Genomic DNA, 24,114 nt, shown 5'->3' on the forward strand with positions numbered 1-24,114 from the left:
AAAATACTAGTTGCAATCTGTACATTTTAATATACTAATTATCACGTAATAATTAATTATGAAGTATTATATAATAAAGAATGGTGCACCCGTCTGCGCTAACACTTGACGCTGGCGGGGCACAAGTGGAGGATGATATGAACATGGATACAGGTCAGTTAGCCCGTCGTGACACTTGTGCCCCAAGTGGAGAATGATATGAACATGGATACAGGTCAGTTAGCCCGTCGTGACACTTGTGCCCCAAGTGGAGAATGATATGAACATGGATACAGGTCAGTTAGCCCGTCGTGACACTTGTGCCCCAAGTGGAGAATGTTATAAACATGGATACAGGTCAGTTAGCCCGTCGTGACACTTGTGCCCCAAGTGGAGAATGATATGAACATGGATACAGGTCAGTTAGCCCGTCGTGACACTTGTGCCCCAAGTGGAGAATGATATGAACATGGATACAAGTCAGTTAGCCCGTCGTAGCAATTTCACCAGGAATTTATCATGATGATTTCCAGGGGGAGTTTCGTGGATATCAACCTGACATGGTACAATGATAGCAATGGAATCATTAATCCACCTAAAAATCCCCTCCTCTCACTTACTTTAGAGTAGTCTATCTAACCTCATATTAAAAAAGGCAAAATTAAATTTTTGTGTGTTTAAAGTATATAAAAAAATTGAGGTTATTAATTATAAACATTCTTTATTGAACTTAAATACATTTTTTATGATTTTGATATATTAATTAGAACTAATGTTAACATCATCATCTGCTTCTTCCTTATCCCATTTATTTGGGGTCGGCGTAATATGTTTTTCGCTTCCATTCATCCTTGTTCGCAGTCATCGCGTTATTTACTTCCTTTCTTACCATATCATCTTTCACACAGTCCACCCATCTCTTTTTCGGCCATCCTCTGCCCTTATAACCATCCACATTCAAATCTAACACCTTTCTTAAAATATTATCCTCGTTCCTACGCATTACATGTCCATACCATGATAGACGATTACTCTTCAACCTCTCTGACACCGGTGCCACTTTCATACTTCCTCTAATGTATTCATTCTTTATCTTATCCATTCTTGTCACACCACACATCCACCATCCACACATTTCAGTTGCATGCATACTTTTTCAGATCTCTCTAGTACAGCAAATGGATTAGTTCTACATACACTGGGTATGTAGAACTAATGTTAACAAAGGAAGACTTATCTCTAAAAGAGATCTCTTCCAGTCAACCCAATACAATTATATCACTGTTTGAAAAGAAAATTATACCAAAGTGATATAGACTATGTAAGCAACCTACCAGGCGGAAATGGTATCCATCTATATACTTGAACAACGATTATCCCTCCGTTATCATGCAACGCCAGCGGTACTACACATGTGTTGTCATTCCTCAGGAGTAAGATTTTGTCATACCTTTAGTGTTCACATATATTTTTAAGTCTTTTTATATCTCTTCTTATTCTATGTATAATATGAATGTATTTACGAAAAAAACCTATCTAGGTATTTGTATCAGTTATCTAGTACTCATAACACAAGCTTTAACTAACTTAACTTGGGTCTAGATGGCTCTCTGTGAATCGTCCTGAGATTATTATGATTATATCTTCTAGTATATTATTTGTTATCGCCATAACATCAGCTCGTTAGCCACAATTCCACGTTTTTACTCCGCGTCGACTGAGTGGGGAATATCTCCCCTCTTGCGCCACACAGACTGTGTACGCCCGGCGCGAGACTTGACTAATTAACTCTCTACTACTAGTGTTACACATACAATACACCCTGTAATTTCACTCCTTATCTCACCTTTCAACGGAATCACAAAGAAAGAATTTTATAGTGTAGTGTACCGGTCTCTCTAGGTAGTGGTGTGGCCATCGTTTACAAAAAAATGCTAAGTAACGCAATTTAAATTCTCCGGATAAAAGCAGTATAATACAACATGGCAACATAATGCTGAGCATATTTTCAAATTTAGAATCTGCAATCATTCATCACACAAAGATTATACGCAGTCTTACTGCATTACCATTTGTAAATTCTGCGAAATACGCACGTAACAAATAAAACACTAATTTCTGATTATATTTTATAAATTATTTCTATCACTTTATGGCATTAACATCGATATAAATGTATTATTAGTAAATAAAGAACATATTAAATTAGTAATTTGTTTTTATTGTATATTATAAAGTAGATTTTAGTTAATAAACAAACAAAGACAAAGAGATTCCTTGATTAAAAACAAAATGGCTGAAGTTGAAATTATTCATAATAACGACCAAAATACCTTTACATTCTTCCTAGTTTGCAGATCAACTTACAAAAAGATTAAATTGTAAAAATCATTGTTTTAGCGTTAAAGATTTGCCTAAAGTCTACGAAGAAAAAATGGCGATTTGCACAGCATACAGTCGCATGCAAAGGCCGAAATTTAGCGGCTAAACGGAACATTAGTAATTCTTTGAAATGTCTGTATCTTTACTACAACTGACTGATAGTATATTTTATTAAATTTTAGTAATTAAATTTACAACACACTTGCTCGTAAAGTGGATCTAATTTCACCGGTTTTCGATATATAAGGCAGCTCATAAAACAGGTGTGCGTTATAAATGCCAATACTGAAGTTATAATCCATAACCGCACTATGTTATTTTTTAATTTCGAACTGACCATGCCAGGCAAGACAGTGCGCTATTTTAAAAAAGTAATACGCCGACAAAGCACCACAGTTTTAATGTTGAGTTTATTTAAAATCAAGTGTGTTGAAAATCGTCGTACGATATACGTGCTTATTTAACACACTCGGCTCTATTACGCCTCGTGTATTATAACCATAACGCACTTATGTCGTTATATATTATAACATTCCATTTTTAAACTAATAAAACACAAATCCTAAAACTAAATGGTTATGCAACGCCCCAGTTACCAGATATGAAAAAATTAAGCAGTAACTTAAGAAAAAATAAATGCAATCAAATGTAGACTTTAAAAATTATGCGACAAGGGTTTTTTTGTCAAGTTTAGTAGGATAGATGTGGCTTATGTTGGAGACCTGCTCAACATTAACCGACTCGCTGTCTTGTTCTTGTCGTTCCAGTTGGTTAACATATACGTAATAGACCAGGATGAAGTGGGCTGACAGTACTGTAAAAAAAAGGAATTTTTGTTTATGGATGGCAATGAAAACAGTCTCGCGTCACATAGAACAAAATGGCGTTTGTATAAAAGTATGTAAACATTTTTAGCGCTGTACATTTGCAAGTAATATTCATTTTCAAGATTTTGCCCGCATATAAATCCACAGTAATTTTATGTATGATAATTTACTCGTCTTTTTTAAAACGGTTACAGGTGGCTACATAAATTCAATTTTTTTATTACTCTCAGAAAGGCAGCGACAACTCTTATAAAACATATGTTTTTATTTACCTGAAAATTACATAGTAATGACTACATAAATTCAATATACACTGCTTATTTTGGTATAGTTACTAGATGGCGCTATTTCCCTGATTTTTTTAATTCTCCTGAGATATTATTATTATTATATCTAATAGTAATTTCGAATCCTGTAATTTTTTTTTCTGTATTTTTTTTATTTTTATATCATTAAATAATCCTGCTTACATCTAATTTAATATTGGAACTAATTGGAATTTTTTACAATCTGCCTGCGTTTTGAATGGAACTAACTCATTAGATCTATCCTTACGCAACAGTATTTCAAAGGAACGCTTTTTCTTCTTCTTTCGTTTCAACGGCAACTAAATACATATATTTAAATATATTTTTCCCAGAAAGGAACGAACTCATTTGATCTATACCTACGTAAAACCATTTCAAAAGCACTAACTCATTAGATCTACCCTGACGTAACATTAACAAAAAGAATACTTACAAATGATAAATAATTCGGCGATAATTGTGATCAGATTCCCTTTGTTGGTGCCTAACAGATATACGATTGCAACCAGAGATAGAATTAGCTTGAAAGTGGCGAACGAAACGTACAGACGGACGGGACCTGGCCGTTTCTGTAATAAATTTCCAATTTTAATATTAAAATACACAATTGAATTAAAAAAAAAATTTTTATATCTGTAGTATAGTAGTAATAATATTATCTACACTTAAATAAATTCAAAACATCTGTTGAATAATATTTATTGAGCAATGCCCAACTCACAAAACGATTACTTTAATGACGAGCGTGCATGGCAATAGTTGTTCATGCACAGGATTTTCATTGAATGTTAGACGTTGCACCGACACCTATATAAGTAAATTTTGTAAATAAACTGGCTTTAAAAAAAATATTTAATTGAGTTTCTTGGCAAGAAACTCAATTAAATATTTCCTACAGATTAATAATCTTTTAGAAATTTTTGTTTCAAATCTAAATTGAGGTCGCAATCATGGCCACCATATAGTTTTACCATATCTTTTTTTACGATACTTTTGGACACTCAATACTATTGGACACTCAATAAATCGACATAAAAAAAACATTTTGTATATGTCCTGAATATCTTCATTTATTAAAAAAAAAAAAAACAGGACGAAAAAATTATTCAAACCATGAGAAAAAAAATCGCGAGAATTAGAGATTTCTCGGACTGTCACACTGAGATGATCCCTTAAGACCGACATGTGCTCCATGGGGTAGTCCACCCCTAAATTATTTTTTATTATTTTAAGGCAAACAAAGTTTGCCGGGACAGCAAGTCTATACATGTAAATAAAATTGGCTACTGCTAGCTGCCAATAAAAGTCTTGTCAAAATTGGTCCAGCCATTTCAGAGCTCATTCGCCGGAACAAACAGACAGTAAGGCAAAAATTCTAAAAAATGTTATTTTGGTGTATGTACAGTATTTATATTCATATGCATTTAGTAAAAAACGTTTCAATATTACAAACAGACACACCAATTTTATTTATATGTATAGATGACAAACAAGTAAGGTCCAAAGCCCACTTTATTCGAATTCAAACAGATACACTACTTAATGTAAAATTACCAACCTTATGCAAACCAACCAAGCAGCCAATATTAACAAACAGCCAGATAAAGTTTGCCAATAGCGCGATCACGAAGTACAGTTCAGCTCTCTTTAGGATCGGTCTCTCGATGTTAACAAGGTTAGCCTTTTGATGATCATCTATACCTTCGGGCATGTTGAAATGGTCGAAGCCGTGAGTTGTGTAGCCGAAGTAGGCTATAAGCCCTATCAGAGTGATGGTATGCAACAATTTGATGACCTGGAAACAAGAGTTTGTATAAAATCCTCTGCAAATGCTAAGGGTATATAACCTCACCCTCCATCCATTTCTATCACCACAGATAAGATAATTTTACATACTACCTCTAAGCAACTTATATGGCAAGATAGGTTATAATCTGAAAGTAATTTGTTTTAGCCTCACTAAATACTCATGACAATGTAACCAGGCTTGTGGTAACTTGAACAACTCAACTTCACACCAGACTCAAAAAACTAGGTATATACTAATATATAGAAATAATCTCTATATATATTTATTAATTTCCATAGAAATAATTTTTATTTTTTAAAGTTACAAATTGGTGTGTATAGGAGGTATGAAATTTTTAAATAACAGATACCAGATGGATATTTGTAAAGTTGTTAAGTTCGTTTTCTTCCGTCAATATTATAATTTAAATTTTCGAATTTTCCAAAATGACTGGCCATAAATAATGTTAGAATTAAAAACTATTAATTCGAATTTAGAACTTTTAACTCATTTTGACGTTAATAGTGTGTGATATATATGGCCCATAGTGTTTGATATTATTAGTAGGAATCCTAAATTTGCTCAGAATATCATAAATTAACAACAATAGGTGCACGAAATAAATGCGTTTATAACAATCAAGAAATAAAATCATTTATAAAAATAGGGTAACTATTTATGTCAAATTGCCAAAATTATACCTACTGAACTTATTAAAATTTAAAATTAATTTGTAATTATTTTTAATTATCACGCAGATATTTTGTGCAGTTCTCATAATTCCAACTGCACTGTAACTATAGGTAACTATTGTATTAAATATCTTATATAGATAAGAAATAAAACATTAATTTCGTAATAAACTTTATTTTGTATTTATATTATTTAATATTAATAAAAATATACAATACTAGTATATAAATAACGTACATAAAAAAAGTTGTTACTTTTATAGAAGTACCTTAGCTAATATTACAAATGGATTAAAATTATAGGAAATTAAAAAAAATATAAATTCTTAATCACCACAATGTTAACATAATCGCTACTAGAAATAAATAACTTTTGTATGAAACTGTGAATACTTGTGCACAAAGATATAGAAAGTTTTCCAAGCATGTACTAGTCTCAAATAAATTAAAAAAAAAATGGGATACTATCCAATCATTTATAGACATTACAGCTTGGTACATAGGACTCAATTTTGTTTAAATTCGAATAAGAGCGGGGCGACCTCCAGTACAATATAATAATAATTTATCTATGGTTATATGATTAAATTAAAAATTATCAATAACATAAAATAATGCAATTAAAAATAAACATTAATATTTAAAGGACAACAATGTAAAATGAACTTTAATATTTAAGCGACAAGGTTCTGTTTGTCCAGTTTAATAGGATTAACGATGCTTATGTTCGGGACATGTTCGATCGTAACTGACTGTATGTCTTGCTTCTCACGTTCCATTTGATTGGCATATACGTAGTAAATCAGGATAAAGTGGGCTGATAGTACTGTAAAAAAAAAACAAAATTATTTATCTTTCTTACACAAAAAAAAAATCATTTCGAATCAAAATATCTTCATTCATGTAGATCTATTACAGACACTTATGTTATGTTAATCAAAAACATTTTGTCTAATAAAATTTAAGTTCACTCACAAATTAAGGAAATACCTTTATAATATAAAACCTCAGTGGTCTAGCGGTTTAGCCTTCCGATGGTCGCGGGTTCGATTCCTTGCCACAACGAATATATGTTATTTGTCTCTTCCTTTCTTTATTTTTCTTTCCTATCATTACATAACTAAATCTAGACACGCGGGAGCGCGTCAAAGCCAAGTTCAAGTAAAAGAAACGACGAGCAGCACCGTGTGTGACCACCTCAAACTCAAAAACTCTTTCACATAAACGTGTCAAATTTATTTAGTACAACAGAAAAGGGAAACAGGTAAATCAACTTACGGAATATGAATATTTCAATAACAATTGTCGCGCTGTCGCCTCCCATCAGATATATGACTGCAATTGGAGACAGAATTATCTTAAAGATAGCCAACGACACGAACAGACGGATAGGACCGGCGCGTCTCTGTGGACAACATTATTACAATTAAAATATATATATATATATACTTTAATATTAAGAATAAAATATTACGAATCCAGCGCGCTTGGTTATCACCTCACCACTATAACGTTACATATATGATCTGATGGGGTGTCGCTACATAATATACAGTAGAACCCCGATTATCCGGATCAAATAAAACCAGGGGTATTCAATATAATCGAAAATCCGGATAACCGATTTCAAAGCAAATTATACAATACTTAAATTTTAATATTTATTTATTATGTTATGGGTTTCACTTAGATAATACGATATATAAAAAATGAGCTTTAACGATAGATAATGAATTACATAATACCTATGTAATTTAAAATTTTTGTTGGAAATATATTATTATTGATCTTTGACGTAATGAATCACATCTTTTCATTACGGCCAAGTCCCTGATGCGCTTCAGCTGTAACAACTGTATGGGATCCGATTCGTCCTGTCTTTCAAACCACTTAAAAGCAACATCTAGAGCTTCAAAACCTTCTGCGTGAGATGGTACTTGACATAAAACCCTAGTTTCAATCTCTTCATCTTCTCTCTCGCTACTGTTCATATCCTCAAATATCTAGATTTATAATTAGAGCCGAGACGAATGAGTCCGGATAATCGGATGTTCGGATAATCAGGATTCTACTGTATTTGTTTACATTAGTATGTAGGTAGTGAGTATACAGGTGAAATAATTGTACTATTTATTGTACATTAGTAAGTTTATTTGGTAGTGTGCTACATGGCTTAATAGTAACACGCACATTCGAGGTGGAGTCTGGACGTAGACTGTTTTTAGATGAACTTAAATCTATGTTATTAAAGACGTAAACTAGTGGAAGGGCCTCAAGTGTTGACAGAAATATTTATGTGTGCGAGGAATCGAACTCGCGACCATCGGAAGTAAAGCGTTCTGCTAAACCGCTACACCACCGAGGCCGTCATACTACATAAAAAAAATGTAAATAAACCAACCTTATGTAATCCAACCAAGCAGCCAATGTTCACAAAGAGCCAGATACAGTTAACCACGAGTGCTATCGCGAAATACAATTCAATCCTCTTTAAGACAGGTCTCTGGACTATCTTGAGATTAGCTATTTGCTGGTCATCGAAGTCCTCGGGTATTTCGAAATACTCGAAGCCGTGCGTTGAGTAGCCGTAGTACTCAATCATCCCGATCAGCTTGATGGTATACAACAATTTGATGATCTGGAAAAGACAGCGATACTGTGTAGAGTCATCTACATGGTTAACTTCCCATTTAGTACCCCAGTAGATTGCTTTGCAAGTTGAGACACTATATATCAAAGTCATAATTATAGTAATAATATTATGTATATCCTTGCATATATAAGACTCTCTATAGTGACAAAATTTCGGAAATAATATATCGAGAACATGTTGATTTAAATTTGGAAATTTCAATTCTTTTATGTACATAATTACAACTGATATGGCACTATTTGTCTATTCCATGTCAGAAGTGAGTAATGTATACAAATAATATATTTTAATTATGTTAAACTGCAATACCACATTTAAGCAAAAAACATCACTTCGCGACTCCAGCAATGGCAGTCATAGGTACGCCGTGTAGTTTTTTAGTGTGTAAAAATCACACACACCCCACGTTACGTTACCCCTCACGTGTGTAAAAATATCCAAAAAAACCGTAGTATCTTTTGAAAACTTTACACACGACAAAAAAAAGAAGTTCGGACACTTACCCGTGTAATTAAAAGAAGGATAATATAGAAGGATATACAAAGAATACTATTTCCCTGTGATTATGGTGTCAAACGTCCTTCTGGCCTTGGTCCTTATTAATATTCAGAAATATAAAGTAGACGACAGTAATTTAATATCACGTCACATGGAACGCTTATATCTTCTTTGCATGAAATAAAATAGTTAAATCCTTGCCAAGGGAAACCTGTCTATATGTATTTGTGTTAAGGTTTCAATTTAAAACAGCTGGGGGAATGAAGATAAACTTTTCACAGATTTTATTATTAAATTTAACGAAAGCTGAAAAAATCTCCCGCAAAGGGTTAAGATAATAGATTTTATGAGAAATATCAATACGTCATCTATAATTGTATTAATTAGTTTAGTAATAAAATAAGAGATGGCGCTATATATGTTTTATTTATTGCTGTCGTTTGAATTGTCATCAATAGATCGCATCTCCAAATATCCTTCTTTCAGAAGGATATTTGGAGACCGTCAAATACCATCCGCGAGTTCCACTGTTCATAACGTGAGAGCCAATAAATTTTACAGATTCATTTACGCATGTCAACTTGACACGGCTAAATTCGTATTGTAAATTTCACATTAACTATTTTCAAAATTTCCAAAAAGATTATATAAGTTACAAGTTAAACATACATTTTGGAATAAATTTTATTTTTTATATATTGTATATCAGGCTACATGGCATTTACATTAATAGATATGTTTAGTTAAATAAACAATGAGTTTATTAAAGTACATAAAACAGTCTAAAACTGTGAAGCGATAAAAATGTTGACACAAAAGATAAAAAATACACAAACAATAGTTGCAACAGATTTTTCAAAATAAAGTCTACATTAGTAAAGATATTTCGATAGTACCTGTTCATCAATTAAGTTACAATGCAGTCATACGGAAAATAAGACTAAATTGTAAAACTCATTGTATTAGCTCCAGGATTATGGGCACTATTAGCATTCGCGTACATTTGCGAAAGAAAAGTTCTGGAAACTTGGACTGCGTATGGGTTTCATCTACCCAGTGACGTAGCTACTTAGGAGCTAGGCGGGGCAGTGCCCCAAGGCCCTCAAGCTCAAGGGGCCCTGGAACCCTTACCAGAAAATCTCGATCGAACTGAACTTTTCAAAATTTGTCCCAGTTTCAAAATAAATATGACAGGTTGCAACCCGACTATAATCATGGCAACTCAGTTGAGAGAAATTCGAAAGTTATACCCTCGGAATTCCTCTAAATTCTTTTTGTTGGTTGGCAGTGTTGTCAATTTGGCGGATAGCGATATGTGCGGTTTAATAAAACTGCTCAGCAGTGGGGCCCCATTTTTTGGCTGTGACGTTTGTCCGCAAAATTATGGCGCTTTAAAACTTAAGATCTTGCTTCAAACTATCACAGTGTAAACGCGACTTTTGCAATTCTTAATTTAAATTTATGTATATTATATTTACTGGTCGATTGTTGGCTTTTTTATTAAAAATGCAGTAATAAATATTATATTCTATTTTATATGAATAAAACACAAATTCTTAAGAACTAGAGTAACATGATATCATCAAACTGTTGAATATGAAACAGTGACATAAAAAAAAATACAGTAGAATATAGACTTTAAGATTTCGAGACAAGGTTTTGTTTATCAAGTTTCTCTGGGTAGATGTGACTTATTTTCGGGACTTCAACAATAACCGACTCGGTGTCTTGCTGTTGTGCTTCGCGTTCCATTTGTTTAGCATATATGTAGTAGACCAGGATAAAGTGAGTTGACATTACTATAAAAGAAGAAAAAAAACAATTAGGAAAAATCACGGGTAAACTGAAGAGTAGCGGGTAGATGGAAAATATTTTTTTTTTATGGGCAGACATATTCGTCTACCTTCACACGTAGCATGGCAATAGGTTCAACACTTGTAAGTTTAAATACAAATAGTCTAACATATTATAGAATACACCTTATCCCGCCAGGTGATGCATCTGATTACACCATCTGTGGGTACTGTCGTGAGGTTATTTACTTTTATGTTTTTAGTGGTTCTGGCTTATCGGTCGACCTTGACACTACGATGACTCTATGACTTTACATTCATAGAACGCATATCAAAACAATGATAATTTAATTTAATAAACAATAAGTTATGATAAATAAAAATATAAATAAAAAATTTATGTTTTCGACTGTAATTCTAGAGTCAAAGGTAACCTATCCAAGTCGAAGTGGACGTAAAACTTGAAATGTCCGCATTTCAAGTATATTGCTTGTAAAGTGCAATTAGACAAATGTAAAAAAAATTACTGGTTTTTTTATGGATGATTGGAATGGTGCACCCGCCTGCGCTAACGATTTACCAACCTCCACGCGGTTCCCCCTGAAAACCTTCGTGATAAATTCTTGGTGAATTTGTTGAAACACGATATTTGGTGTAATAAGTACTATATAATTAAATAGATTTTATTTATACTTCAGATGAAAAATCTGTTATAATAATTGTTACAATAAAGAAAACTTACCAAACATAAACAATTCGATGGCTATTGTCACGATGTCGACTCCCACCAGATATTTTACAGCAATCGGGCACAAAATTATCTTAAAAATAGCTAATGTAACATACAGACGGACGGGACCAGGGCGTCTCTGTGAACAACAAAATATAATAAGACAAACAAATAAAAAAAATTATTGACTGTGTGTAAATTAAACTACTAACCTTATGTAATCCGATTAAGCAACCAATGTTGACAAAGAGCCAGATAAAGTTTGCTAGAAGCGCAATGATGAGGTACAATTCCGCCCTCTTTAGGATTGGCCTCTCGATTATCCTGAGCTTAGCTAGGTTACGGACATCGTAGTCCTCGGGTATATTGAAATGCTCGAAGCCCTGGGTCGTATACCCGAAGTACCCCGTTATCCCGATCAGCGTGATGGTATGTAATATTTTGACAACCTGGAAATAAAAGGGAACCTATATAAAGTCTTCTGCGTGGATACCTCTGACTTATCTATCTCTGCCATCAAACAACTCGATTCGCAAGCGTGTTACGGTGATATAAACAGTAAAATTACAGAATATGGAAACATGACACGTGACTACTGAATGAATTGCAATTAATGAAAGGTTACAGCTATCATAAATTCTTTGATCTCTGTTGTGACATTCACTTGTACGTCACTCAGGCGAGTCGTCAGCTTGTTTGTAAAAAAAATCTAACTATATTAATAGTAAAGATCAAATTAAAGGATTTGAAACACGATCTCTAAACTTTCAATGTTTGTGTTATGGATGATGAAGAAATGGAACTAGATGCTGACGTTGCACTAGTAGAGGACGAATGAGGTCAGGTCAATAAGCCTACGGTGGCGAATTTACTAGCTATTGAGAACAAAAGTATATTTACCAACGGCCGATCAACCGAAAAGAGCAACCGTCATATTAGGTAAACATTAAAAATGCCACAGACATCTTACTGAATTTATGACCTCTATGGTAGCTGTCATACGTTTTCATTCGAGGAGAGCTAAGGAATCATGCCACCGTGCATTGTAATTTCTCATCATTCAACAGATTTTATAAACATAGCTATTTGTGGCAGAAATAGGTAAGACAGAGTTACCCACGCAGATGAACTGAACTTTGATCTACTTAAGTAAGAATATAGTAAATAATTTGGATATACCGACACCTACACTTAATTAGCATTTAATAGAAAGAATAAGCTACTTTCCTGTAATTGATTTCCTTCTAGCCTCTTTGCAGTTAGTCATGATTTTTGTTCATGTTCCGATACATATAGCAGACGATAGTAAAGTATTGCCACGTCACGTGGGACACTAAAGAGGTAGAGGTAACAAATTTAAAGCTTTTTTTTTACACTTGTAGATCAACTTGACATAGCAAATATGTTAAATATATGGCTTACTAGTCTCAATTACTAGGAATCCTTTCCACGGCCCATTGAAAAATTCATATTAAAAATATTGACGTACGCTGAAGAAAATACGTCTATTTTTCTTCAGCACCCTTCCATACCGTAAAGTGTAGGAAACAGATACATGCTCCTCGTTGAAGTTCTGTTCGATCCAAGCGCTCTGCATTTTCGCTTCATTTGCAATCAGCAAAGCAGTGGAATTCTCTAACAGGCATTATTTCTCGCCTTATACAACAATAAATCTTCCACTGTTAATCCAGAATTTATTTGAGGTCCCGTTTAACAGCTTCAATAATATCGTCATTCCTTAGGTCAGTCATCAGTTGCGGAAAAGTTTTCCCTTCAAATAACTTGCCGGATGTGTTCTGATAAAGCCTTTAAAAATTTGATATCTGGCAAAGCCATATGAATCCATAAAATTGTCTGTTCTAATATAATATAATATAAGTAATTCTATTTTCTAGCAATTTAATCATAATTCTCTGAATGATGGTTCACAAAGGAGGAAGGTTCACAATCTATTCACAACTATATTGTTTTTTCCGTGGTCTTTAATTAGATTGTATATTACGGGTGTAACAGCTCATTTTTTTAATTCATCGAAGTCGTCTGTTTTTCCTTCTGTTCGGGTTCTGGGTTTCATTTAAATCTTTTTAATGCCTTTTCAAACTGAACTAGCTAGATTGTCTATTTGATATTTTGACTGATTTTAACATGTTATGGGCCCACACAATCCCAAATATGTATAGTTATACATTTGTTTTAAAAGCAAATGGCAAGTACAACTAGTAACTCGTTCATTCTTCTTAACGTAAAGAATTTGGAGGTGGAATAAAAAATTACAATCAAAATGTGCTTACCTTAAGTTTATTTATATAAACACTTAGTTCTGTTTACTATTTAGTAATTATTAAGTTATATTTATTCACAACCATTTAATTTGCCTGTGTAAGCTTAACTACAGCAACTGGAACATTTTTGGAAATCCCGTAAACTGTTTTCAATGGCGGCATTGTTCGGGAAAGTTCGCGACGCGAGTTTTTCAGCGAGTTACAAGAGAAACCACTTTCAGGGCTGCGCGTCACGCGTAATGGCGACGCGGCTGTAAGTACGTTAACTTTTTGAATAACAATTTTTTAAACGGAAATCTCTTAAGTAGAAACATTCTGAAACCATCGTTAATGACATGGAGACCTATATTATAAACTAGTAATGTGCAGATGGAATTATTAAGAGCTCCTTAATTTTGTTGAAAAAAAAATGTTATAAATGCAACTTTTCATTTTTTTGTGAAAATATATTATAATTAAAAGATCATATGGCCAATATAAAGTGCTATGTAGCTATATCGGTTGAGTACTTTTTGAGAGTATATTTATAAGAAATCAAAAATATCTTAATTATAATGTTAGTCTAGTTTTAAATAAATAAAAAGAGAAAGACCAAAGATCCAACTCTCTATCTTTTATATAGTTTTATAAACAAGCTGTCGGATCACCTGATGGAGAACAGGACACATTAAAAAATATTAATATCTCACAGCAATTGGATAATTTTATTACATACCAAGCTGAAATATCCCATGATGAAGCATCCAGTTCTTAGTGGTATGCAGAAACAGCATTTTGTGAAGAGTGGCCATGATTTTTCTGGTGTTGACATACTGAAACAAAATATTATTGCATTAGCATACATTTTTTATGTATTAATCTAGGATAACGGATAATATTTTAAGGAAGGTGTTGCATATAAATGTGGATGGTTAAAAGGGCAGCGCAAGGCCGAAAAAGAGATGGCTGAACTGTGTGAAAGACGATTTGGTAGAAAAGAAGAAAGATATATATTACAACGACACAAAATAAATGGGAAATGGAAGAAAATGATGATCTGTCTCCAAAACTCAATATGAATATCTCCAGTAGATTTTGCATGAAAAAGTAACAAGCACTCTTATTTTATGTAATTAAGATGGCGAACGAGCTAACGTCTCACCTGATGGTAAGTGGTAACCGTCACCTATATACAAGAACATCACGTTAACATGCAACTTGGAAGGAAATAGGCGAAACTGAGTCTGACCCACGCAGACGATTTCTTACAACGAAAAAAACAGCTCTACCCACGTCAAATACAGCATAATATTATTGTATCATAATATCTATATAGAATTATAATACTTGCTGACAAAATATCTTTATGTGGTGAAGAATAAAAAAAATACTAAGTACGATGGTGGAGTGCCCCAACCTCTGAATAAGTGGGAATAGTCAGTAATGTCGACTGATGACGCAATGTATAAAATCAAGTTGACCTGGACGCAGTTCTCCCTGGAAACCATCGTGATAAATTACTTAGTAGATTTATCACGATAGTCTAACTAATCTGACCTCATGCTCATCTTATCCTCACAGTTGCCAAAGGCGGTTGCCATTCCATCCATTAAAAAAATCTCATTCGGGACAACGGTCTGGATGACATAAAAAAAATCAGCCTTTATAATATTAGTATAGAAAATTAAAATTCTTTAATATACAAAGAAATGCGAATAAATTGAATCGCCATTTTGTGTTAGCTATTAAAGATTAAGAAAAAACGTACAAGGAAAAGTTAAACGAACCGGTTTTACTCCATATGCGCGGGCGCACAAAACTAAGTTATAAGGAAACATGAGCATATTCCATTCTGTATTTCCCAGAATCAAAACAAGACACTTAATGATATGTAGGTATGCAAAACTGATACAATTTGATACGGACATATGAGTAGCTATGCGAGTGTAATAATTTCGACGTAACATGGCATAGCGGTGTATTTTTTTTATTGCGCAATATTTTTTATGAACACTGTCTATTGGATTTACATTAAACCATATTGAAATGGTTATTTTTAAACAAAAACAACTTAAAATTCTACCTATGTAAAACCTGTACTGATTCAACTAGAACTTATAATACTATTGAGACATCTGCGAAAGAGTTCACTTACATGCAGACTTTGAACTTAATACATTATTTATATTATTAATCGGGTCTTATTTATTTATTTTAATTTTAATTCGTATTACATCCATATTGTGTTAGTAAAAAACTTATAAAACTATGTTCGTAACTTATAATATACATATACGTAGATATATTTAACTCATATAACTGTGTCCACGTCCAGAAGCACTGGGTCCACAATGCAACGTTATCCAGTGCCTCTGGAGCGGACAATCAGGTATATTCGCAACAGTTTTTAACACGAACTAATTTTAATACCGCGAGTGCTGTGTGTCGGGAACTTTCGTTGAACAATCTAGTGATGGTAGATGAAAAAACTGCTGTCATCTATACACATTGACATCGCTGTTACTCCAGTCAGCTCGTGACCACAGCTAGTGCAACCTAGTCGAAACGTGGAGAAAGGCAAATACCTTTATTTGCCATAAAATATAGTTCGTGTTAAGACCCGGTTAATAATATAAATAATGCATATTGAACTGAAATTAAAGTCGTTTACCTCACTTAAATGAATAAACATTAACATATATTATTACGTATATAAATATGTAAAACCCCATGCTGTAGTCTCTCGAGAAAACCTCGGCAGATAGTTTATTTCACAATCTAAGTCATCATCTGCTTCTTCCTTATCCCATTTATTTGTGGTCGGCGTAATATGTTTTTCGCTTCCATTCATCCCTGTTCGCAGTCATCGCGTTATTTACTTCCTTTCTTACCATATCATCTTTCACACAGTCCATCCATCTCTTTTTCGGCCTTCCTCTGCCCTTATAACCATCCACATTCATATGTAACACCTTTCTTAAAATATTATCATAATTATTTCGCAATCTATGTGCAATTCCAATTAAATTCGCCATAATGGGCTCACTAACCTGAGCTCATACTCATCTTGTTATACTCCACTGGTGCCCCACCATCGTAAACCGTTACCTCAGGGGGTTGAACCACTCTATCCTCTATGACCCATTAAAAAATATATATATAGTCTTTAGTGTTTTTTTGGGATATTATTAAATCTTATATAATAATATTATAAATGCGAAAGTTTGTGAGTATGGATGGATGTTTGTAACTCTTTAAAAACTACTGAACGTATGATGAAACTTTACAGTAATATAGCTTATAGATCAAAATAATAGATAGGCTATGATTTAAAAGGATATTATGCAATTGGGCGAAATATAATGATAAATGTTGCAGACGAAGTTGCGCGGGTCACCTAGTATCGTCATATATTGTAAAGTATGATTGAATACGGTTGCCAGTTTTTTTTATTTCATTTACAAAATTCGAAATCTTTTGTGTTTTATAAACTGAGTGATATTTCAAATTCGAAATTATTCACGCCATATGTTTAACAATAGAGTAATGTCAGTTTACATATTTGTATTCCGTAAATATTGTGGGTTTAGTGACGCTTAGACTATTGTATTGGAATGAATATTGTTTTTAAATATAAGATAATGCTTTTATTTACATTATTTCTTAATTACACGATTTTATCTTTCAGTTTATAAGTTAATGATGTACATATTAATAATAAAACAATATTTATTACTAGTATTATATAACCTAATTGTACAACTAAGAACCTAAAATGAAAAAGCTTAAAAAAATATATAATATGATGACTACAATATATTATTAAAAGGGGTACCTTTAGGCAACGTTCCGAAGATACTGGCAGCGTTCCCTCTTTGAATAGCTAGACTTAAGATTGTAAGATCTTTTTGTATTTATAATAATAAATGTGTTTATTATAGCTTCATTGGCACATTTATTTTCTAATTTAATTTTAGTAAACATCTTAAATTTTTATTAAAAAAAACAATCATCCAATCCAGCGCGGCACATCGAGGTAGCGTACCTAAGATACAGGCAGTGTTGCCTCTTTGAATGGCCATACTTTGCCTCTAGCAAAGTACCAGCTACCAGCTCTCGGGTCACAAGTAACCGATGAGCCGCACTGAAATACTTGTCGCTTCTGTGCCTATGGAGCACGGACGCGTGTTATTCTTTCACGCAAAAACTACTGAACGGATTTTGATGAAACTTTACAATAATATAGCTTACACATCAGAATAACACATAGGCTATAATTTAAAAAAATATTTATTTTTATTCCGCAAAATGCTAGGTTCCTGTAATATTTTGGTAGTCATATGACATAAGAGTATAGTATACAGAAACACTCAGTCTTCACACGCGTAAGATTACGGAAGTAATCCAACATTGCAATTGGAGTGTAAACAATTAATTGTCCGCTATAGTATATCAAGTTGAGTAATTTAGAAGTTTATAAAAATCGCAATGGACTAAAATTTGTTAAATTGTTCATGACACGCGTTGAGGAAGTATGTATGTATGTACGTACATGAATGGTAGATGGTAGAACGAGGTTGAATTATACACGCGTGTGACCATATACGCCTAACCATTGTTACCAATCAGTGTTACCATTTTCCGCGAAAGTAGAAAACGAGATTTAATAGTTTTTTACACAGGTGGAGCAAACGCCAGCTGATACGATAAGAGGTTTTGCAATTAGCACAGCAAATAGAGAGCATTGTGACCTAGTTGTTTAATACCTATATTTATAAAAAGGTCATAAGTTCGTATCTGGTCGACACATTTTTTTTTATACGAAAATATATGTCAATTTGTTTTCGACTGACGATACAGTAATGGAAACACCGATAACAAACAATATTATCTTTATTATTCAAAGTAAGTTAGGCACAAGCTTACAATCTTGTTTGAGCGGGACAACCAGAGGGACAGCCCTCTGTCAAACATAGCCAGCGAAATGTAATGAAGCCAATTGTCTACCTAAAGAGTTGATAAAATATTATCTACTAGATGTGCCCGCGACTTCGCGTAAATCGTCGATACTTCCATGTAACCTTTCATCTCCCCTTTCAACCCCTTACAACCCTTTTTTCTGATTAAAAAGTAGCTTATGTCTTTTGTCAGGTTCTAGACGATATGTGTAGCAAATTTCATTTAAACCGCTCCTATAGTTTTGGCGTGAAAGCGAGACAAACAGACAGACAGAGTTACTTTCCCATTTATAATATTAGTAAGGAAGTAAGGATTCACTCCATCTGTATAGCAATTGTGAAACTGTAGTCTAATATTTATTTTTAATAATTATACTATCAGTACATAGTACAAAACAGTCGCTGTCGCTGTCTGTCCGTCCCTATGTATGCTTAAATCAACGCAAAGGATTTCGAAGCGGTTTTTTTGAATAGATAAAGTGATTCAAGAGGAAGGTTTATATGTATAATACATCTGTATAATACTCATCATAATGTATAATACTCCCGGGCGAAGATGGGGCTAGTAGCTAGTTCTTAAATATATGTAGATAAAATTGTATAGTCAGTTTGTAATAACAAATGAACAGCTTCTCACTAAATCATATGAGTATTAGGGAACTTACATCAAAAAATAAATTTATATTAATGTTGTCTGGCTATATGTACGTTTGTTAGTTCTTGCTAACCTCTGACCGGTACTCGTTCACAGATAGCTCTAGCTATTTTAGAAATCTTATTTACTTTAATAAAATAAAGTTAGTTTATATAAGTACTTATATATAAAAACTTATTACATTTTATATTATTTACTATTATAATAAATATAGAACTATAAATATTTTACGATACACCGTAGCTATATATATATATATATATATATGCAAATACATAGTTTAACATTATCATAGCATGCACACATAACATGTACGTAGATAATGTATAGTAGGTAGGTATATACAATTATATGAATCGGTCAACCGAATAATGATATACAGTTTGACCCCTTCATTGTACGATGTCACAACGAATGTAGGGGTCTTTGTTATTGGATAATAATAACACAAGAAGCAGTTAGCTGCAGAGTAATAGTAAATACCACGGCTTTTCCCACGAGTGGACAACCTCATTTGATATTACTGGGAATTGCCAGAATTTTTTAGTTAATTCAAACATGACAAATTAGCGTAATATTTGGGTTTGTTTGGAAGACTTGCGATTATGGGGTTCCAACCCGAACCATGTTCCATCTCCTATCCTACTCTGTGTCCAGGGTTTTCCTTTGTAAACCAAGGAAAACCTGAACAAGGCGACCGATTGTGCCATTATAGTTGCTAAGTTCCAGTCAAAACATATTTAAGTTACTATTGACACGGAACAATAAGAGAAATGTTGAATGCGATTTATTTTTGTAAACAAACTGACGGAGCAACTCTCCGCTTACGCTACCATGCGAGAAGACTAAATTTGTATGTCTTTTTCAATAGAAATATAGTATTTTTTCTTTCTTTCTTTTAACAAATAAAAGTCATCTTCTATAAGATTGTTTTTAAATCAATGATAATGGAATGCTGCACCTTTCTGCGTCAACTGTTTACACTGGGCCACCAGTGGAGGATGATAAGTCGTGATGGTTTCCAGGGGGACCGCGTGGAGGCCAACCTGACATTGTACATTGTTAGCAATGGGAACAATAGCTCAATAGCAGTCAATACCAGTCCACAGTGCTAACAATCCACTTCTCCCTAATAAGAAATTATTCTAGTCTCACACATATAACTTTTAAACCCGGGCAAGTGAAAACCCGCCGGGTCTGTCCCCGGACGACAAATCCGGGGAAAACTGTCCAAGTTGCCATCCATCCGGATAGCATGCATATTACAAGATTACCTAACTACCTACTATTTTCTGAAATTCCTAATTAATAAATGATTAGTTTAAGTTAACGAACAAGTAGTGTTTAAGTAATTATGTACAATAAATACACTTTAAAATAAACACGTGTTTTAAAAGATCAAATCTTGTTAAAACTTTTCCGACGTTTATAAGTGAATTAAATCCAAAATGGCTGACTTTATGCTCCGCCTAAACCTAGGCTCACATTATCAGGTTTAAACCTGACGATTCCTGCCAACGATGCCGTTCCATTGCCGCGGGACAGCAATTAATGCATCAAGAGGGGATTGTTAGTAATGAGGTCTAGTGTCCCAATTGCTAGCAATGTACCATGTTAGGTCGTCACTACTCGTCACTCGGTTCCCCCTGGAAACCGTTGTGGTTATTACCTGGTTATTTAATAACGATGGACAAGCTGACCTGACCATGGGCATCTTATCATCCTCCACTGGTGCCCCGTCAGCGTAAACCCTTAGCGCAGGCGGGTGCGCCATTCCATTATCATCCATAAAAAATTAATGCACCAATCGAACAGCGATGACACGGACCGTCCGGCTTTTATCGGTAATATATAGGAACCCTTATTTCATTCCTTCCTCACCTACACGCTAAATAATATTCTAAATACGAAAGTGATTGTATGTCACGCTTTCGCTACTTACAATTCTTTTACGAAGGACCATGTCTTAAAGAAAGTATTTAACATGAAACTGGGTGGATGTAAAGAGAGATGACGGGAAGGAATAAGGGGGAATGTGACCCCATAGCTAGCAATGTACCATGTTAAACCTCCACTCGGTTCCCCCTAGAAACCATCGTGATATTCCTGGTGAATTTGTCACGATGGGCTTACTGATCTGACCTCATGAACTTATCATCCTCCTCTGGTGCCCAACCAGCGCATACCGTTAGCACAAGTGGGTGCACCAATCCATTATCATACATTAGAGAAAAGGGTGGACGACCAAAAGACGGATCGACTCTGTGAAAGATGAGATGAGAAGTGTAAGCTCAGATTTGACGGCCAATGGGGACTGTAGAAGTAGATAACATACTGCGGTGACCCCAAATGAAGGATGGCAAAGCAATGATGAGCATCCCAATAAGTTAGATGTATCATATACTAGTAGTATAAAAACAATTAACAATAAACTATTTGATTGAATTATTAATTAAATTGAACTTTTTACTTGAAAAATACTATTATCATTTGTACATGTATAGTATATTTGTATATATAGTTCACTACTAGAGATATTCAATGCTAGAGAAAGTGTCATCAATGACGTCATTCTATTCCGTGCACTTTCTACACATGAACAAACTTTATACATATATGTATATTTAGTTTTGAGTTTCAACCACGAAATTTAATGTTAGACATAGACTCCTATATAAATATAATAAATAAACTGGTATTTAAAAAGAAAAAATAAGTAATTTAATTAAGTTCCTTGCCAGTTCTTATCAATTGGATCTATATACTGAATTAGACGGTAGGAAAAAAAAATATATAAACAAAAAATACGTTAAAATGTCCTACAGGAATATTTTTTAATTTGAATTTCAAACCACGTTGGTTTCTAGGGAGAACCGGCTAGGTTGACCTAATAACACATAGCTAGCAATGGTGACATCAAACCCCATTACTAACAACCCCCAACTCAATTATTGTAAACATACAAATAAAGAAGGGAATGTGATTGTTAGTAATGTACACTAGTGATCTCATTGCTAGCAATGTACCATGTCGGGTTGACCTCCACGCGGTTCCCCCTGGAAACCATCGTGATAAATTCTTGGAGAATTGTCAACGATGTGCTAACTGAGCCGATATCATGCTCAAATTATCATTTTCCTCTAGTGCCCCGCCAGCGTAAACCGTTAGCGTAGGCGAGAGCCCCAATTCATTATCATCCAATAAAAAAAACATACAAATAGATGGGGAAGGGAATTGTTAATAATTTGGATTAATAACTCCCAACCTCCTCCAGGTACCCCGTCAGTATATACCGGTTTTTTTTTAATTTAGAATCTGTTTGATGTACTCTATGATTCAGCGTTTGCGCCTGTGGTTTACGCTCGCTTCAGCAGAGTTGAAACGGATTTGAGAAGTTATGATTTTATTGGAAGTAAAATTTGGATTGTGTTATTGTGATATATACTTAAATTTTTATTAATATAAGAGAACATAAAAAAAATAACGAAGACAATCTAAAAAATATAAAACAGAAGTAAAAGAACAAAACAAAACAACAATGAAGGTAAAACAAAACAAATAACAAACGTTAGCGCAAGTGGCTGCATCATTCCAGTATAAAAACATACAGTTACCCAATTAACAAAATCAGTCTTACATCAATCAGCAACATAGCAGACTATATATATATCCCTGCATGCACAACTCATTTGAGAACATAAAGAATGAGCAATCAGTAAACTCGATGACCCGGTCAATATTAAATCACAAATATTATTATTACTTTTGATTACTATCGCCAAAATCAGTTTTGGCTTAGCGAATATACCGCGCAATATAGAATACACAAAAACTCAGTCGCTTGTACAAGAACATCATTTTTTGTTTTAAAAACTCGTTCCAAACACGCCACGTAGGTATCAACATTTGTAAATGCAGACATTGTAATTCGAAACTCAAAACAGTGTCCTATTGTCAAATACAATAATCATAATAACAACCTGATCAATTAAATAATAGTTAAAACTCACTTGTCGTAAGGTATAGTTGTCCCCGCCATTTTTGTTTTTTTTAAACAGAACGCAATAAACAATAAAAATATCAACTGGGAATTTCGCAAGCGACGCGCGCGCACTGCTCCGTCCGCGGTAAATATTGAACTGAAGTGAGTGACAGAGAGAACGATTGAGAATGTGAAATGTCTCTCACTCCTAAGTTCCAATGTAATGTCTATTGACCATGACATGATGCATGGTGTAGCCGACAATGGTTTTTTTTTAATGTTACCAATGTAAATAATATTGTCACCTAACCTGAATAATCAGAATAACCTCGTATATAAAAAAACGTGAAAGTGATAAGGCATATCGTTGTTTTTAATTACTAAATTATTTATAGTCACGATTGTATTTTACGTATAATATTTAAATAGCACATGTATTCTGTTATACATATAATATAGTATAAATAATAAAAAATAAAATTATATTTGTTAAAAAAATATTAAATTTATTTTTTCAAGCTTAATTATAATTATTATAAATATCGACTTAAAACTACAGCAGTAATAAGGTATACAATTATTTAAACAGAATAATAAATATTAATAA

General features: G+C 33.6%; 1 protein-coding gene across 3 annotated transcripts; it reads right to left on the reverse strand.

Annotated features, from left to right (window-relative positions):
- Window positions 1-2,765: 2,765 nt before the first annotated feature.
- On the reverse strand, window positions 2,766-23,684 carry LOC131854579 (uncharacterized). 3 transcript variants are annotated; one of them, XM_059205696.1, is made up of 5 exons: window positions 23,536-23,678; window positions 14,649-14,745; window positions 5,055-5,291; window positions 3,930-4,065; window positions 2,766-3,175 (listed from the first exon to the last, which is right to left on the reverse strand). In XM_059205696.1, the coding sequence occupies exons 1-5, from the start codon at window positions 23,562-23,564 to the stop codon at window positions 3,024-3,026; spliced, it is 651 nt and encodes a 216-aa protein (XP_059061679.1). In that variant the 5' UTR covers window positions 23,565-23,678; the 3' UTR covers window positions 2,766-3,023. The 3 variants fall into 3 exon arrangements, with proteins under 3 accessions (XP_059061679.1, XP_059061681.1, XP_059061680.1); XM_059205698.1 differs by lacking the exons at window positions 2,766-3,175; window positions 3,930-4,065; window positions 5,055-5,291 and adding exons at window positions 6,243-6,803; window positions 7,256-7,382; window positions 8,379-8,615 and having other exon boundaries at window positions 23,536-23,683; XM_059205697.1 differs by lacking the exons at window positions 2,766-3,175; window positions 3,930-4,065; window positions 5,055-5,291 and adding exons at window positions 10,666-10,927; window positions 11,664-11,790; window positions 11,864-12,100 and having other exon boundaries at window positions 23,536-23,684.
- Window positions 23,685-24,114: the final 430 nt, after the last annotated feature.

The sequence above is a fragment of the Achroia grisella genome, unplaced genomic scaffold (assembly GCF_030625045.1).
Source record: "Achroia grisella isolate CSIRO2021 unplaced genomic scaffold, CSIRO_AGI_Agris_v1 utg1240, whole genome shotgun sequence".
In the NCBI taxonomy this organism is placed as follows: Eukaryota; Metazoa; Arthropoda; class Insecta; order Lepidoptera; family Pyralidae; genus Achroia; species Achroia grisella.